The sequence below is a fragment of the Dryas octopetala genome, chromosome 1 (assembly GCF_963921425.1).
Source record: "Dryas octopetala chromosome 1, drDryOcto1.1, whole genome shotgun sequence".
Classification (NCBI taxonomy): Eukaryota; Viridiplantae; Streptophyta; class Magnoliopsida; order Rosales; family Rosaceae; genus Dryas; species Dryas octopetala.
The window spans coordinates 3,715,263-3,732,899 of record NC_141366.1 but is presented as its reverse complement, the minus strand read 5'-3'; the positions used below and the strand labels follow the sequence as shown (position 1 = coordinate 3,732,899).

Genomic DNA, 17,637 nt, shown 5'->3' with positions numbered 1-17,637 from the left:
TGGGTGATCTGGCGTCGCGAAAAAGCACAACGCTGACGGGTGGAGACGTGGAGCCAAAGAGCCTGCAATGGTGGTCGAGTGTACGGGATATACTAACACGTTTTACTGTTATAATTATTGTTAATACTTTTTCCATTTTGGATTGGATGAGGTTGAATTGAATGGAGATGTGATTCAGTCACCTGAAGGGGATATAATTGCCTCACCGATGGAGTGTCATTGGACCACGTGTAGAAAGAGTGGGTTGGCTACTTGGCTCTTTGTTTTTGTTTAATTGTCATTCGGCGCACAAGGTGTTCTAGGCTTCTAGCTTTACTTACTTCATGAACTTAACCTCAATTATTCTAAAAGAAAGTCAAATTTCCAAATGTGAGAGAATTAAGCTGAAAAGAAAGTGGGATGAGTTTGGAATGTGATTAGTCGGTTGGATTAGGACAATATGTTATGTAATTACCATTTTTTTTTTTTGGCCAAGAATGTAATTACCATTTTCAAGTACTCCTACACCAATCAAATTTGGTGAGCTTAGTTGTCCTTAATTTAGTTTAGATTTTAAAAATGGCATATAAGGTATATAAATAAAATTTAAGATTTAAAATTAAAATTTTGGAGCTTATGACTTACCGTTTTACTACATAACAGTAAAAAACAAACCTAATACAAATTTAAATTTAAATAGTAATATATGTTTATTAATCTATTGTAAATTTTTTTTTTTCATTTTAGATCATAATGACTAAAATGAAATTATAAAAAAGTGCATTAACTAGAGTGTAATTATGAAAAATTTTATTAATTTATTTGTAATTACCCCTTTATTTAATTAGCAGCAGATAAGAGTACATCAGATAGTCAAGTTGAGCCAGCATGAACCCAAACATGTAAACTAGAATACATAAACACATGTTAAGCTAGGCAATGAGCTGCCTGATTATATGTAAATAAACACTTAATTACATATGAAATCAACACATTAAACATATGTCATTCATCAGAGATTTTAAATTTCAAGCCTCGTGCAATATATTATAACATCCTATGGGTCATAGATCTTTTTCAAGCCCGAAATGCAACGCCGGCGACTGGGAGGGGCGGAGCTCATAAATACTTAAAAGACTCATAATCTTGGTAGAAAGATGATAAATCTACTCACCAGCCCATCAATGTTCTTCTAACTCTATCTGCAATCCGATTCTTAGCTACCATATTTGATAATTGAAATTTGCTGTTCTCCTCCAACAGAAATCTATAGACCTCCCATTCACGACCTGATGCTGAGACCCTTCCGATTTCAGCCTGAAAGACCAGACAACAAGCTGTTAAAAAGTGTTTCCAAGATTTGAGTTGGTAATACATGACAAAGAAATGACTCAAGAAGCCCAGCTGTGCACTGTAGGGATTGAGTTGGTCATATTCACAATAAGATTTCATAGTCTATTTAATCTAAGTAGCTTTTAAATTTTTAATTCAATGCTGCCTTTTCTTACCGAGAAAATGCAGATCTCGAGTGTTTTTAGAGCCAATGTAACATCATAGAAAACAAGTGGTCGTCCCTTTCCTGATAGCTCAACTGGATTAGCAACCAACAATTCAGTATCTGGCCCTCGGTTTGCAATGGTAACACGCAATGGGTGAAGCATCTCCAACTTCAAACGCAAACACAATGCACTCTGCTTATCAGGATCCACAATCTTTTTCCCATCCTTTTGCTGAATAAACAGATCTAAATCACGATGGCCTTTTGTATTCAAAGAAAATCGACCATAAGCTATCTGCACATCAAGAAGTAGCAAACATTCTGCATTAGAAAACTGCAAACATATTGCCAATCATCATGAATTGACAAGTAAATTTGTCCCACCATTGTAAGTGTGAACAATTGTATTAGATCTATCATCAAGCTGTATTGGGCCAAAAAGCAACCATCAACAGATACCATCAGCCAATCATTCCCTTTGTTATGTTTACATCTTTTTATTCCTTTCTGAGAACCATAGCCTTTCAGACAATTAACATATTCAAATCACCAGTATCACATATAAGTCGATTTATTTATGAAAAGAAGTCAACATTTGGAAACATGAGGGACATCCCACTGGTTCATAGTACAAAAAGAATGGAGAACTGTGATAGTGAATTCATGATTTGCTAATAACAAGTTGGGATGGCCATAAACGTCTAAATCAGATTTCATATCTAAAGTCCCCTTTTGTATAATGTTAATGGACAAAGAAACAATCACCAGATTTGGGATTCCAGCTGTCTGCAAATCATCAACACTAACACCATAACTTCAAGGGTTTCAAGCACCATAGTTTTTGTGAGTCTCTTCCACTTAAAAATTTAGGTCATATTTAGGGAAGGAAGACAGAAATACAAGGGAAAAAGAAAAAATAAGAAAGTGAAGAATTTCAAGCCGAACACCAACTTATCACCCAAGGCAACCCAATTTTATCAAAATTAAATGTTCAAGCCAACTCAAATATTTCCCACACCAAATGCAGCTCACATTCTTTTATCCCTTCTTAGGAGTTGGGGCTAAGGTAGGAGCTCAACCCCATCCCCATGCAGGGAAACCTGTCAAATAGGAGTATGGCAACCAGCCAACGACACTCTTCTCATGGGTTGGGGGTCATTCCCATTCCAGACTGGCAGGATCCAACATAGGCTGACCAAACTAACACAATAAAGTACCTTAATCATAAAGAAAAGAAAAAACGAAATGATGTTGTCTGGAAAAATAATGATGGGGAAAATAAGACTCTATACCTGGATATTGCAGTCTTTCAAAGTTCTCATAATGTCATACAAGAGACCCTTGTGATCAGCACAGTGAATTTGAAGTAATGAATGAGATGGGCTCAATGAATTGTCTATTGTTACATTGGCTTTCTTCAATTTTGTCATATCTGGACTAAGAGCTTGAGAGCGGGTTTCGTTATCCAATAAATCACATCTAAATAGCTCTTCAGCTACTACAGGAGAAAGAGAAGGGATGCCATGATGGGATTCATACACAGGACTTGCCAACTGAAGTTCACAGCTGATACATGACTCACCCAATACAGCATGCAATTTTTTAAATGTCTCATCTTTCCGTTCCTTTGTGTGTAGAAGCTCCCTGAAATGAGAATTAGCTCATATCAATTATTAATAACATCAGGATTCCACCTTAATAGACTTGTTACATCTGATAATAATCATGTAATTTCCAAGAAAGAAACAATCAAAGTGGGAACTAGTCAATGACTTGTTATAACCAGTCATTCCTGGTCTCTGCGGTTCATGCATATTTGATCTTTTTTCAATTGTTCATGAAGAGATTTACTCACTGTGCAAAAGTGGGAAGTTACAACTTAGGAATCAATAATGAGCTCAGAGAGAAAGGGAAAATGGGAGGGCATGCTAGTTAAAATAATTAAAGGAAAAAACTATGGTTCCCATATTATTAACTCAAGATAAGCTAATTATCTAAGCTGTTGATTCCTTGTCATTTGGAAACCATGTAAAAATGAGAAAACATGAAAAAATATTCATACTAAAATTCTAAAATCCAGGGCAGCACAAGTCATTAGAGAATAAATAAGACAGACAAATAAAGCAACTAACCATGTGATATCTATTTTACTTTTCCAAAGTGGGGGACATATTGAACAAAGCCAAATCATGGAACTTCTAGACATCATGTTATTGTCTTAGATAAGGTTGCCAATGCAGCCAGAAAAATTGCTAACTTTTTCACAAGAAAAATAAGAATTAAAATTGAGAAAGATCTTTGAATTTTTTAAATTAAAAACATAAAAACTATAAATCCCAAAGCAAAACTCACATATTATCTGTTATAAAGAAGAGGTCCAAGACCCTGTCATCTGGGGTTGTTGTCACTTTCACCTTTTGGATTGAAAGCTCAAGCTCACTGAGAATTTGTGTGACATCTAAAATAAAGTTAAGGCAATATTAGATTAGAACCACTTGCAGACAATCAAGCAAAAAATAAATTTTTTTTTTTTTTTCGTTGAATAGGAGTGAGGGAAATGTCCAATACCATGCAATAACCCCTTGCGGTCAAGGCAAAGAAACTTCAATAGGTAAACTGCAGAGGACGAAGAACGTGTAGTCTGCTCGTAGAAGGAAAACGGCACTGAACATGATGGGCATACCGATTGGAGCTGGTTCTTCAAACTTGACCATCTCACAATTGGTGAGCTGGAATGAGGAGCCACCCATAATACTACGTAGCACCATATCCCATCAGTTGAAAAATCTATAGCAAGAAATTTTTCAAAGGAAAAGAAAAATATAGATCGTGAGCAAAGGTATAAAATTGAACAAAACATACATTGTATGTTTCCAATCATACATTGTAGCATCTTGATTTCCAAAGGCCAATAGCACTCCAAAATTTTTCCAAATTTTAGACACCAACTAATGTGACAGTCACTTGCATTATCTTCATAAATTGGATTCAAAATAAGATACACATAAACAGATTGGTATCTATAGTTTGGAACTTTATCACTCAGCTACTAGGTATTTTTTTTTTTTTGGCCACTCAGCTACTAGGTTGATTAATCGAAAAGGACCCACGTTAGAAATCACTGAAAATAACAAAAACCTATGTAGCTATTTGGTTTCTGCAGAAATGATGATCAAGAAACCAAAAAAGTACTTGCAGACCGAAACACGCACTAAATTTTAAACTTTAACTGGGCATTAGGCACCAAATAGTTAAATACCAATGACCAAAGTACAAACTTATCATAAATGAGCTTGTTTAACAAAATTGAGTCAGATAAAAAGTCATGATTGATGTATTATATATATATATATATGTACCTGCTTTTTGGATGTAAAGGCCAAAATCGAGGATTATTCTGCAAATATCGCAGCCAAGGCCGGTCTTATCAGGACAATTAACGGTGATGACGCAGGGCTCGCCTGGCTTCTTTCCTTTCTGGATTACAACGACGTCGTCGCTCGGCACTCCCATACCGATAACCAGCTAAAATGCCACGGTTTAATTTAGGGGGCAAGAGTTTCTGGAAATCACCGGTGGTTGAGGTTCGATTAATAAAATTGCAGACACCAAGGAAAGTTTCTAGAGATACACAGTTAGGCGGGGACGGAGCCTTATTTTGTCCGTTTTGGATGTTGAGGCTCGCACCATACGAAAATCCGCGTCATCATTTACACGTGGCAGTTGTTTGTGGTAACGGAGCTCCACTGCTCCAGGTAGAGGACTGAGGACGTACAAAGGATGAATGCTATTGGGAAAAAAAAGGGGAAAACACCCAATTAGATTGCCCTTAACATCCCCAACTTGAAAAGCCCATATACCATTTAGAGCCCAAAAGAATGATAATTAGGCAAAATGCATGTTTACCCAAAGCTTATAACCGGAATTTCCCCTTAGCCAAAAACATTTAAAAAAAAACCAATTGCCAATTTGAACCCTACTTAACTTCAAATAATCCGATCAGCCGAAGCATATTCCATAAAACTGATTCATTGAAAGTTTCAGACAGCTACTCGAATATAAAGTCCAACTGCAGAAGGATTTCAATTACTTGCATCGGGACCTGTAATCTTATATGAAAGGATAAAATAAACATCCAGGACTACATTTTGATTTTCCATTGCTCGGGAAATTTTCCCGTAAACCAAACAGAGGCACACAAAAAATTGCTACGAAAATGAAAACGAAAAGAATCGCACAAAGCAAAAAACAAGCTTTACTAACAAATTGAACTTCTATTACTTGAAATGAGAGTGCAAATTACATGAACACCAAGGCTAAAAACAAAATATTCATAAGCCCAGATCTGCGACCAATGCCTAGAGCCAGTCCTAAACTAAAATGCCCAAAACAAAAGAAAATATCACAATTTAACCACCAAAACCATAAAGGGTCCTGCCCTGCCTCTTCAAAGCGTAGACCACGTCCATGGCAGTCACAGTCTTCCTCCTGGCGTGCTCTGTGTAGGTCACAGCATCACGAATAACATTCTCGAGAAAGATCTTGAGAACCCCTCTGGTCTCCTCATAGATTAGACCACTGATACGCTTCACACCACCTCTGCGAGCCAAACGACGAATTGCAGGCTTAGTGATACCCTGGATGTTATCCCTCAGGACCTTCCTGTGTCGCTTGGCTCCTCCTTTGCCCAAACCCTTGCCTCCCTTTCCACGGCCTGACATTTTCTCGGGAAAATTTTGAGAGAAAGAGGAAATTTGATTTTCGATAGAAAATTGGAGTGTTGATGATTTGATGGGTAAGAGGAGGAAGTTCGGGTATTTATATTGTGGGGGAGCGGATTTGGAATTTGAAGTCTGGCGGGGTTAATACTGGTCGTTGGATGTCAGTGCTTATCGACGGCTTAGAGAGTCGATCCGCGTCATGTGTTGTGGTTGGAACTAAACTGTTGATGATGTGTGAATCTACGGTGGGAGTGTATTTGAATAAGTGTGGCACGGATTGTGCTTTTAAGTGAGACACTTGTTGCGTTGTTGGGAAGGCGAGCCAAAAACGCGAAGGGAGTTTGCGATTTTGAGTTTGAAAATTTTGGGAGAAGTAGGCGCGCAGCACGTGCCTGCAACTTCGTTGAATTACTGAAACACCCCTGGATTGGATACTCGTTGAAATGTTCTTCATCGAACATTCGAACTCCATTTTACTTCTTTTGTTTTTTGAACTTACTACTTTTTTATTTTCCTTGAGAAATAAAACTAACCATGATAATTATATTTACATCCACTAACTATAGGATCCATTTCAAGTTGGTCTACGAATTATAAAATATTTCAAATTTTTTCATTAACTTAAGGTTCATTTCAAGTTGGTTTACGAATTATAAAACATTTTAAATTTCTCCATTAACTATAGGGTTCATGTCAAGTTAGTCCATAAACTAACAAAAAAATACATAATGGTAAACAAAATCGGGTTAACAAAAAAACTAAACCGAACAGGATTATTTATATATTTTATATTATATAAAAGTTATATATATTGAATAAAAAAATTGTAAAGTGTTTTTTGCAAATGCTGGGATTCAAACCCATGATCTTGTGAAGAGAGTCAAAGTATGAATTTTTACTACACCACTTAACCACTTATGAAATTCAAGTATATGCAATATATTTATAGGCTTAGTAATACTTGAAATATAATAATTTATAAAATTAAATATATTTTATATATCATTCCTTTTTTTAAAGATATTATTTTAGGTCTCTATTTAAATATTATCATTGCAAAAAGTCTAAAAATATTAGTAGTTTATATTTTATATAATTTATCGTTTTTATATTGTAAAAATATTACTAAAAGTCTAAAACTATAATTTATAATTTATATACAACAAATTATTAGAGTATAGGGTTAATTTTTAAAGTATAAGGTTTCAGACTTTATGGTTTAGTGTATAAGGTTATGGTGTAGAATACCAAATATAATTTTATAAATTATTATATTTAAAGTATCAATATGCCTATAAATATATTGCATGTACTAAAATATCATAACTGACTAAATGGTGTAGTAAGAATTCATACTTTTACTTTTCTCAAGTGGACATGGATTTGAAACCAATATGCTCCAAACACACCTTATACCATTTTTATTCAAAATATATAACTTTTATATCATAAATAAAAATATATATAAATAATTTGAAATGTAAATGTAGTTGAGCCTAAAATCTAATAACACAATTACTCCAACCCAATGCAAAATATAATTAGAGGGAGCATATGTTCAGCTTATATTCAAGTTAAACTTCGTAACCAGTCCAAATTCTTAGTTTGATACAAAAAGTTGTATTTTCTTTTTGTTATATCATAAGAGATCGAATCCAATCCAGACAACTCAAGATCAATCTGATTTTCTATAAGTTAGGATTGGGTTTAGTTTATTTGAAATTGAGCTTATTTTGCAAACCATAATTGAGTATATCAATTTGAGATTGGGTTAATATCTCTAACAATTCTATATGTTTACGTGTCTTATGTCTTTTCTCACTTTGGGCATATAGAACTGTTCCATAGAAATTTGTTTATATAAAAAAAACGATAGCAAATAATGACCTTTCTTAGCCAAATCATTGGATGAAATTCATCTATGTGTCCAATGAGCTAAGGAATGTCCTCAACCAAATTTTGAATAATCTAATGGGTTTTTATTCTTGTGTTAATATCAAACAACGATTTTGGAATCTCCTTCAACTTGGATACACCTAAAACTTTGTCGGAACTTACCATGAAGTTTGACCAATTTGGTCTATAAGTTGAAAACTTTTCAATTAGGCTATTAGATTTGATTTGTGTGTTTAGTAAAGACAAAATGAAACATCGGTATAAGAACTCGGAAAAACAAAGGCAATTTCATACATTCAAGTGCTCAACTTCTATATCCTAAGCAACATGCTTAACTTGACTCTTGAATATTAGAGGAGCATAAAGAATAAGATAGAATAGCGGGAAACTGTAGGGTTTAGCGTTTAATAGTGGAAAGGTATACGAGAAGTCATTATCATTTGAATGGATGAAGTTGCCTTTGTTCCATTATATATTATTTAATGTTGATAATACATATATATTTTTGTTGTTTTGTTTTTAAAGTCGAATTCACAAATAAGGTTAATAACTTAGCCTACTTATTATAGAAAATCTCAGTTTAGTCTACTTTAATAAAATGCGCACAACACGGAATCTACCGAGTGCTTGGTGAACAATACTGAAGGCTCTGCAATATTCATCGAGCGCTTGGTAATTGTCACTGTGCGACAATAACTATTTGAAGCTGCATAAAAATAATACTTATTGATATTCCTTAGGCCTTTTATTACATAAACACGTCAAAAACTAATAAAACCAACATAAAACACATAATTCAAACTTATGAAGTTACATTCACTCGTGTTATAGTATAAAAATGACTATTACTAATTCAGACAATGACAATTTGTCCAGTTTTAAAATTATAAAAAATTCACCAAACACTCTGGGCCAAAAACACGAAAGTGTTATAACGTGAGTTTTAATTGTAAAAAATGGACCTATTTGATATTGCAACTTTTTAGATGAATTTAGTTATCATTAAAAGTTCAAAAGTGAACTTTAGAATCATTATTATTTTTATTATTTTTATATATTACATTAGAGGGAATCGAACTTTAAATACAGCTTAATTGTAATCCTTACTCTTGACCCTCACAACTTGGCTAAAGAACTAAACAAATATTTTGTTCTTACTAAACACATGAATCAAAATTTAAGGACCCAATTGGGCCTATTTGGTTTGCATGGAACTAGGCCAGAAAGAAGTTGAGAAGTGGCACAACTGCAGCTCGATCAGAGTTCCTTCAAGCAGCCCATTACTTTGAGCCCACTGGGTTTTGTGGGCATGCCGTACGAGCACCAAATCACATTATACAGAGTCACAGACTGAAATCCAACGGTTCCAAGTGGCTACAAATAGCCACAACCCACAAACACAGAGAGAGAGTGGCGAAAGTCGAAAGACGAGAGAGGAATTGAAGAAGGAAGAGAAACCCGCAACCTGAAATGAGAAAGTTCGATCCGTGGCCGATTTTCTTCAAGCGGGAATGGAACCGGAATTGGCCGTTCCTTGTTGGGTTCGCCATAACCGGAACCCTCATCACCAAGTTCTCTCTTGGCCTCACTGGTAAGCGCTTCAACCCGATCTGTTTTTTTTTTTTTTTTTTTCATTTTTCCAAATCAAAACCCTAATTTCTCTGACCCATTTTATATTTGTTAATTTGTTTGCAGAGGAAGATGCCAAGAACTCAGCCTTTGTTCAGAGGCACAAGAGGTACCGTTTGTTCTGACTCTCACAGCTCTGAACCGATTTGTTTGTTTGGTTAGGCTAATTGTGGTAGTTGTAGGCAATACAGTAAGTGAAAAAATGCACTCGGTCGAGTTAAATTGATTGATTGATTACTTCGTAGGGCATAAATGAATAGCATCTAGATCTTGCTTTTGTTATCTTGCTAATTTGTATTGCTCTTCTTACATGGGAAAACATCGACTAGAATTTATAGGTAGGCATTTGGGAATCTGAGTTAATTTAGTTGATTCTTTGGTACATGGTGCTAACTGCACAAGCTTTGGTGGCAAGCCTAGGAATAATTAACTGACGAGGTCTTGACACATTGTACATTTTAAGGCCGAAAGTTGGAAACTGATAATTTTTTTCAAAACTTAACATTCTAACCTATTTTTATTACAAAAATACAAAATACCTCATTTGAAAGTTACCAAGTTCAAGTTTGGATGACATTCTATCATCCTGAGCTCACTTTCTTCAACTTTATAGACTGTTGTTGACTTTTGCTAGTATGAAGAGTTGTATATGTATTGGTTAAGGAGGTTTTGAAAATGATTAAGTGATGGCCTATTTAAAAACGTTTAAAATTCCAAACTTGCAGGTAAGAAGGTTTTGAAAAATGCTAAAGTGATGCTAGTTAAACACATCTAAATTCCCTACTTGCAGTTAAGGATATATATCAAATGGACACTTTTTCTGGACATGGTCACTGCAATGCTCAACTTTTACACGTAACAAGGGGCTGTCAGTAATACAATGTCTCATCTTCTCTTGGGATGTATTGGCATAGTTATATTCAAGTTATTTGGATTGCTATAGTTTTGCATAGTGCTATTTCTTTTATTTTTTGTAATTTTGATCTTTGCCACCTGTCTTGTATTTTTGTCATGTAATGAAGTTTGTATATTCACCAATACTAATAGTAAGCCATTGCATTATTAGGTATCATTTTTATGGATCTGTTGGTGAAATTCGTTACTTAATTCTTCTGTTGTTTTGCAGGTGATTTGTTGATGTCATTGCAGCTACCATTCTTCTCATGTTGTGGAGAGGGAGATTTACCTGCTTAATAACGAAAGAGAGATGTTCTAGATACTCTATTTTCAATTTCCTGTTATGTTTTGGATGACTTTAATAATATGAGAAGAAATACTTCTATTCATTGGTTTTGAACTTTGTGTATTTGACCAGACAATCTTCAAAAATGAAACTGCAAGAATTGTGTTACCTTCATGTTATTGTTACAGGCTTTTAGCTAATTCTTGATTGTTTCTTTCTTTGTTTTAGTTTTGTGTCTGCTCTCGTGTGTCATTTGAGGAAAATTGCCATGTTATTTTAGATGTGGTCTGATGCTGTGGAGCTTGGCACCAAAGCGTTTAGTAGGGTGTTCGTAAGACAAGATAGTTTAACATGACCCAAGAGTTTTGGGACTAGTAATTTCATAGGGCCTTTGAATGTGTGTTATTATTATTTATTATTTTTTTGTTTTGGTTTGTGGGGGGGGGGGGGGGGGGGGGGGGTGTTGAAACAAAGCCTCTTCCATGCACTGGGGAGTGTGATGGATGATATGAATTTGTAAAAAATCCCTGCAAAAGTGCCTCCAAAGAAGAAATTTTTAAGTTAGCTCCTGGACTTGGGCAATCTTTTGATTGATACAAGTGGAAGTGATGATTTAACAATTGTGCTATGGTACATTTTATGCTTCATTTCAAATGCTATGATACTTGCGCACTATCTCCCATAACAATTAGGTTGATGGGTTCTAAAGGGAAACTGTCTCAGACAGTCGGACACTTCCATGAAGAAAAAAGAAAAAGAAAAGAAAGTACATTCTTCAGTTCTTCATGCCACCTTTTTAAGCAATTCACAATCCCAGATCCACAAGTCATGAAGCTTAAATAAAGGCATATACATTACGTGGGGATTGAATGAAATACAAATTATAATTTTATTATTCATTATTGCGATATCAAAATTGGGGGTTCCAACTTCTTCCGAGTAGCAGACTCCTCTGAGAAGAATCTTAACTACACAATAGCGCTTAAGGGCACATTTTGAAGGAATCCCCTCAGCATCTAAGCACTCACTCACTGTTTAAAGGACGAAAAAGGGAGAAGATAATCTTTTTTAAGAGACACCACTTCTTATTTTCTATTATAACACAACGAAATAGAAAGGACAAGAAGGAAACACAATCGTGGTGACAGGACTCGTTAAAGATGAACACACTCGAGCACTTCCTTTGTCAAACACAGTCCATTACTGAAAGCTGAAACCCCGCTCATCATCCATATTTCCAGCTGATAGGCAATCAGTTCTTTTTGGCAGCTCCAAGCCTCAAGCGGAAATCCTCCTCCATGAGAGGCAGGCCTTCACGCAACTTGATTTTTGGCTCCCATCCCAGCAATTCTTTTGCTTTTGTGATATCAGGTTTCCTCTGTCTTGGATCATCAGGAGTGTTCTCCACCCTCTTTATCTCCACCCCAGGGTTGATGAGCTGTAATTGTTAAATGCATTGATGAAGACAACAATAAGAAAATGTATAGATTAATATATCAGACGAGAATTGGTCTTCAACATTTTACAACATAATACTTGATGGCAAATAGAAACTGACCTCCTTCACTGTCTCTGCAAGTTCAAGCATTGTAAATTCACCTGAAAGTATGCAAGAATTTCAGCATGAATGCTTAGGTATAACTGTTTCTAGATATACACACACCAAACTATCACATTTGTGAAAGGTTACCTGGGTTTCCAAGGTTTATGGGTCCAGCGTGCCCTCCTTCCATGAGACGAATGAGGCCATCAACCTAAAACATTTTAAACAAGTAATTATGTACAACCCAATACAAGAAATAAACGGCAACAGAATGAAAAAGGAAAATGTTTTTCACATACCATGTCGGAGACGTAACAGAAACTGCGAGTTTGAGTCCCAGGATTTTGGACTGTCAAAGGTTCATCACTGCAATGTTGAAAACACGAAATCAGAATTGATCAAAAAGTATTAACATATGAAGGAAAATGAAAGGGCTTAAGCTTATCCAGTAATCCAAGTATGGGAAGCCAATTTTAAGACACAATGCAACTAGACAAATATAAGTGTTGCTAGATGCGTGAACATCAAACACATCCATCGCTTCTGGATTTTATAAGACCTTCATATCAAACAACTAAACAGTACCTAACCATGCCACACAATATGCTGGTTTACTTTTTTTTTTTTTTTTTTTAATAAAGAGGCTGAATTAGTGTGTGAATTAGTGCGTGATACAGACATACCACCATCATTAAAACCATGGAACATCCTAAGGACTCACCGAAGTGCTTGAGCTATAAAGTTGCTGACAACACGTCCATCATCAATATTCATGCGAGGGCCATAAGTGTTGAAGATTCTGGCAATGCGTATTTCTGTCAAAGAGATCAAAGGCAATAAAGTACATCAAATCAATAAAGAGCAAAACTTTATCCACTTCACCATGAGAAAGAATAAAACAATATGTTGAGGTGGAAAAAGAAAAAGAGAGAAAACACAAACCTATCCCATGCTGCCTATGATAGTCAAACATCAAGGTCTCAGCAACACGCTTCCCCTCATCATAGCAGCTCCTTACTCCTATGATTTATAAGAAGTACTTGATGTTAAGGTCATGTTTTCATGGACTTGAATAAATCCTTAAACTATGAAAGAAATGAAAAGTAACATTCTGCCTTCTAGTATTTACAGCTATTTAATCACTACTACAAATTTTTGTTACAAGGGCAAAGTTGATACATGCCAGAGTGTTATGCAAATGGAGGATTGACAGAAATATCCAACATACTTGTATAAGATAATATAATGAATGCAAGACACATCTTTTTTGATACTCAGATAGGTTTGACATGGGAAAATTCACAGATTAGGTTTCACATAAAAGCCTCCATAACCATATATGTCCAACAGGACTGCAAAGAGCTAAAAGCAAGGCCATAATTGTGTGTTCTCAGAAATATTACCAAAGATCCACACTAAAGGGTCCTAGAGAACACATTTTACTATCTACTTCCAAAAGTTAAGTTCATGAACGGCTCAGCATTTCCCAAATCTCCCTCACAGAAGTCCATCTCAAATGTGGTAAAACATTTTAGAGTTATTAAAGGAGATGAATTGATGAAATGGTCATTCTACTTCTTGCAAAATATATTTCCCCATGAACTATAAATATGTAAAAGCAGCAACAATCTTCTTAGTTCCGTCAGAATGCTGTAGGCTTACAATGACTGAATGAGATGAGCACTTACCAATTGGGTTAACATTACCCCAATAGCTTTCAGGTTGTGGGTGCACAAGAGGATCTCCATATACCTCTGAAGTTGATGTCAGCAAAATCCTGCTCGAAAATATATACTTTAGTAAGAGAATTTGATGGCATATAACTATAATAAATAAGATTAATTGCCCACCTCGCTCCAACTCGCTTAGCAAGTCCAAGCATGTTCAATGTGCCAATCACATTTGTTTTTATTGTCTGTTGGAGAGTCATATGCTCAAATGTTAGATTATGTCTTGAGATTTACGAACAATTTTTAATTACTTTTTTTGTTGGAGAAAAAAAAGAACTTAAACAATTGAACATGAAAAAGAAAGTAACAATGTAATACATATGCATGAGAACCATATAATCAGATCATGAAAGGATCTAGCAGCATTTGTAGGGCTAAAGACAGCATATTTTTAGCCATATGACTGACAAAAGCCATGGTCATATGTTATATCTGACTAAAGGCAAACTGCATGTGGCCCACCTAAACGTTACAACAAGTTAAAATGCCCCCTTATAATACACTTGTCAAAGTGTAGGCAATTTGAATCACACTTGACAGGAAGATGATACATGGCAGGTATATGAAATGCTGACTAAATAATATCTCGACGTTTAAAGATTAAATCATATATGTGCACACCTTCACAGGATTGTATTTGTAGAAAATTGGAGAAGCTGGGCATGCAAGATGGTATATCCGATCAACCTCGACCAGCAATGTCTCAGTGACATCTATAACAGAGAAAAAAGATTGATTCAACATAAGTAAAGACTCTTGATAAATAAACTAAAAATACTTGGAAGGGACTTGACAAATAAGCCAATATATAGGTACCATGACGAATAAGCTCAAATCTTGGATGACCAATCCATTTTTTAAGATTGTCTTTGGAGCCAGTAAAGTAGTTATCAACAACAATAACCTGAGCATAAATTGGAGAAAGTGTAAATCAATATGACAGTACATCATCTGAGGCATATAATCTCATACAAGTGCCAGTCATTTCAATTTTTGTTCATTATAAGGTATAACCATCTTATATTTACCTAGGTGCTTAGTATTAACAAAAGTTTCCTGTTAAAATATATTTTAAAAAATAATTTTATATATAAAAAAAACGGATCTTGAACTCCTTGCTCAACTGAAAAAACTGATCCTGAGTTCTTTTCAAAAATAAATAAATGCTGACCTCATTCTTCTCATTTTCCATTAATCTGTCAACTAGGTGAGAACCGATGAATCCAGCTCCTCCAGTAACCAAAATTCTCATATTAGACTGTCATCGACAATGAAAGTACACAATGAAGAGCATTAAAATCAGCTATATGAAAAACACCACAATGTCATCGGAATGATGATTTATTAGCCATCTAATACCAAACAAAAATACTCCTTGAAACGTACAGTAGCATGATTTATATCAAAACTGTAATGACAAAGTCAGATTCCACCAAATTCAAAACGAGCTAGATCGCAATAAGGATAGGCAATACTTCCTTGTGAACTCACAGATTCAAGACATGGGATTGACTGTCTGAGCATTGGGAGTAAAACAGAGATCCAAGAAAGAGAGAGTACCAATACAATACCTATCCTCCACAGCCTTTTTTGGTGGAAGTTATCAATTTTATGTTATGTGTAGTCCGCAGAATAATCTGCCCCCTGAGTATGGATAATTTCTTACGCAAAAGGTAAAGATCAACTAATAATTAATCTTTTTGGGGGAACTGAGTTGTATTTTGTAGATCTAAAAGTACAAACCAATTGTATGGGCAATGCATGAATAAAGAAACAAAATAAGACAAAAAAAGTGGCCTGTTTGATATAATATCTGTACATTGAAATTCTTCCAATAATTAAGTTGCAATCAGTAAATGCTGATAGAGAAACACAACAACCAGTGGCATAAATATCAGACACACAATGAATCTAGAAAAGCAACACAGAAAGGTACTTCAATACTGTAAAAACTTAATTTTTAACTTTTTAGAAGAAATATGAAATATACTGTACAAACAAATTACAATAACCCAAAAGAAAGATATAGGAATAAATAAACAAATAAATTAGCACAAGGACCTGAAAAAATTTGGAAAAACGCAGAGGGGATGGCAATGGAGGAGGCTTTGTTGTGGTCTGGTGCTCCCCATTGGAGGAATTCTGTGCCATATTCTTAGATTGCCTCTAAAATCCAAACACCTATAACAATTTACCAAACAATCAAACTCTGAAAGATAATATCAACAAATTAGTAGTGGAATAATCTCAGATTGACACAAGCCTTCAAATTTTACAAAGACTACAAGATCAATTTTTTTCTTCAGAAATTTAAAAGAAACAAATTAACTTCTAATTAAAAAAGGAAGATGGAGCTTGAAGTCAACCTGAAAAATAGCCTCAGAGGAAGATAACCCAAAACCCTAAACACCCTTTGGATCCACAAAGCTTAGTAATCAGAACCTATATTTATAGTCCCAAAAAATAACTCCAAAAACCGAAACTTCTACCAAACAATGAATTTTAAATAGAAATTATACCAATAAAATAAAGCAAATCCCGAAAGCCTTCAAATTCACGGAAAGTCCAGGCCTTTGTGATAGCTCCTCGATAACAATAATTAAATTTGAAGTCATACCAAACTATATTCCCTTAGAGTTTAGGAAAAAAGAAACCATGTTTTCCTAGGAAACAAAAAAATAATCGAATTTTTTTATTAAAAAAAAAAAAAAAAACGAACTTGATAATCACCAATTGTAATCATTCATTTTGTACCAATAGAAAATTGCTATTTACCTTATGAAGCTAGAGAGAATCTGGAGTTAATGAGGGGTTTCTGTGACTAGCTAATTTAGGGGTTTCGGAAAAAAAGGGTTTTGATATAGGATTAGTGAGTAATTTAAGTGATTAGGGAGCGATTATTAGAGGGAATTAAGGTTAAAGTTTTTCCAAAGCCCTAAGTCCTAACACAGCAACACAGATGCTTTGTCTAATCTACTGGGACCAGTACTGGTGGTGGTGACTCTGGTTGACTAGTGAGTAGGTTCCTTGCTTTGTTTTGAAGACTAGAATAAGATGCTTCTGCATGAGTTTGTCTTTATACGCTTACGCATCTGGGGTATTGCCACGTGTATAATACAAGTGGACAAACAGAACTAGTAGATGGTACGTAGTAGTGTCTAGATAAGGAGATGGAGATTCCCTATATGTATAGGATTTGAATTGATTGGATTCTAATGTCAGACAATTTGACGATAATCTTACCTTGAATAACTGTGAATTTGAAACATATATTGACTCTTTGAGACTTAAAAGTTTGCCTATATTTACGAGTCAAAATTAAAAGATATTTATATATTAGATTTGTATAGTGAAATTTTCCCTTCAAATTAGGCTATGTGTATGATGACATACGTGTTTTACAAATTATGGCCCAAGCCCCAGTACGAAAGCATTTGCAAAAACAATGCAAATAATTA

General features: G+C 34.9%; 4 protein-coding genes across 7 annotated transcripts; 1 reads left to right on the top strand and 3 right to left on the bottom strand.

Moving 5' to 3' along the window:
• Positions 1–868: 868 nt before the first annotated feature.
• On the bottom strand, positions 869–5,270 carry LOC147296596 (ACT domain-containing protein ACR9-like). The gene is made up of 6 exons (XM_086249367.1): positions 4,837–5,270; positions 4,046–4,264; positions 3,830–3,935; positions 2,770–3,121; positions 1,488–1,772; positions 869–1,296 (listed from the first exon to the last, which is right to left on the bottom strand). Exons 1-6 carry the CDS (start codon positions 4,988–4,990, stop codon positions 1,150–1,152), a joined length of 1,263 nt encoding a protein of 420 aa, XP_086105493.1. The 5' UTR covers positions 4,991–5,270; the 3' UTR covers positions 869–1,149.
• Positions 5,271–5,731: 461 nt separating this feature from the next.
• On the bottom strand, positions 5,732–6,261 carry HIS4 (histone H4). Its single transcript, XM_086256883.1, has one exon. The coding sequence runs from the start codon at positions 6,196–6,198 to the stop codon at positions 5,887–5,889; it is 312 nt and encodes a 103-aa protein (XP_086113009.1). The 5' UTR covers positions 6,199–6,261; the 3' UTR covers positions 5,732–5,886.
• A 3,224-nt stretch (positions 6,262–9,485) lies between these two features.
• Positions 9,486–11,074, top strand: LOC147296594 (ATP synthase small subunit 6, mitochondrial-like). Its single transcript, XM_086227567.1, has 3 exons — positions 9,486–9,685; positions 9,790–9,832; positions 10,850–11,074. Exons 1-3 carry the CDS (start codon positions 9,565–9,567, stop codon positions 10,851–10,853), a joined length of 168 nt encoding a protein of 55 aa, XP_086083693.1. The 5' UTR covers positions 9,486–9,564; the 3' UTR covers positions 10,854–11,074.
• Positions 11,075–11,776: 702 nt separating this feature from the next.
• Positions 11,777–17,196, bottom strand: LOC147296593 (UDP-glucuronic acid decarboxylase 6). 4 transcript variants are annotated; one of them, XM_086230070.1, is made up of 14 exons: positions 16,699–16,902; positions 16,546–16,590; positions 16,241–16,360; positions 15,351–15,437; positions 14,996–15,083; positions 14,801–14,892; positions 14,300–14,364; positions 14,138–14,226; positions 13,392–13,469; positions 13,171–13,264; positions 12,749–12,815; positions 12,597–12,660; positions 12,465–12,505; positions 11,777–12,344 (listed from the first exon to the last, which is right to left on the bottom strand). In XM_086230070.1, the coding sequence occupies exons 3-14, from the start codon at positions 16,328–16,330 to the stop codon at positions 12,159–12,161; spliced, it is 1,041 nt and encodes a 346-aa protein (XP_086086196.1). In that variant the 5' UTR covers positions 16,331–16,360; positions 16,546–16,590; positions 16,699–16,902; the 3' UTR covers positions 11,777–12,158. The 4 variants fall into 4 exon arrangements, with proteins under 4 accessions (XP_086086196.1, XP_086086195.1, XP_086086197.1 ...); XM_086230069.1 differs by lacking the exons at positions 16,546–16,590; positions 16,699–16,902 and adding an exon at positions 16,955–17,196; XM_086230071.1 differs by lacking the exon at positions 16,546–16,590.
• Between the last annotated feature and the right edge of the window lie 441 nt (positions 17,197–17,637).

What these genes read in the sequence shown, in the direction of transcription:
- LOC147296594 (XM_086227567.1), top strand. Translation starts at nt 9,565, where the DNA reads ATGAGAAAGTTCGATCCGTGGCCGATTTTCTTCAAGCGGGAATGGAAC. An exon ending in GTTCTCTCTTGGCCTCACTG is followed by an intron (nt 9,686 to 9,789) that starts GTAAGCGCTTCA and finishes ATTTGTTTGCAG; the next exon opens with AGGAAGATGCCAAGAACTCA.
- HIS4 (XM_086256883.1), bottom strand. Translation starts at nt 6,198, where the DNA reads ATGTCAGGCCGTGGAAAGGGAGGCAAGGGTTTGGGCAAAGGAGGAGCC.
- LOC147296593 (XM_086230069.1), bottom strand. Translation starts at nt 16,330, where the DNA reads ATGGCACAGAATTCCTCCAATGGGGAGCACCAGACCACAACAAAGCCT. An exon ending in ATTTGAGCTTATTCGTCATG is followed by an intron (nt 14,893 to 14,995) that starts GTACCTATATAT and finishes TCTCTGTTATAG; the next exon opens with ATGTCACTGAGACATTGCTG. An exon ending in GGGTAATGTTAACCCAATTG is followed by an intron (nt 13,470 to 14,137) that starts GTAAGTGCTCAT and finishes TATAAATCATAG; the next exon opens with GAGTAAGGAGCTGCTATGAT.
- LOC147296596 (XM_086249367.1), bottom strand. Translation starts at nt 4,990, where the DNA reads ATGGGAGTGCCGAGCGACGACGTCGTTGTAATCCAGAAAGGAAAGAAG. An exon ending in CCGCAAGGGGTTATTGCATG is followed by an intron (nt 3,936 to 4,045) that starts GTATTGGACATT and finishes ACTTTATTTTAG; the next exon opens with ATGTCACACAAATTCTCAGT. An exon ending in TTCTTTATAACAGATAATAT is followed by an intron (nt 3,122 to 3,829) that starts GTGAGTTTTGCT and finishes TTCTCATTTCAG; the next exon opens with GGAGCTTCTACACACAAAGG.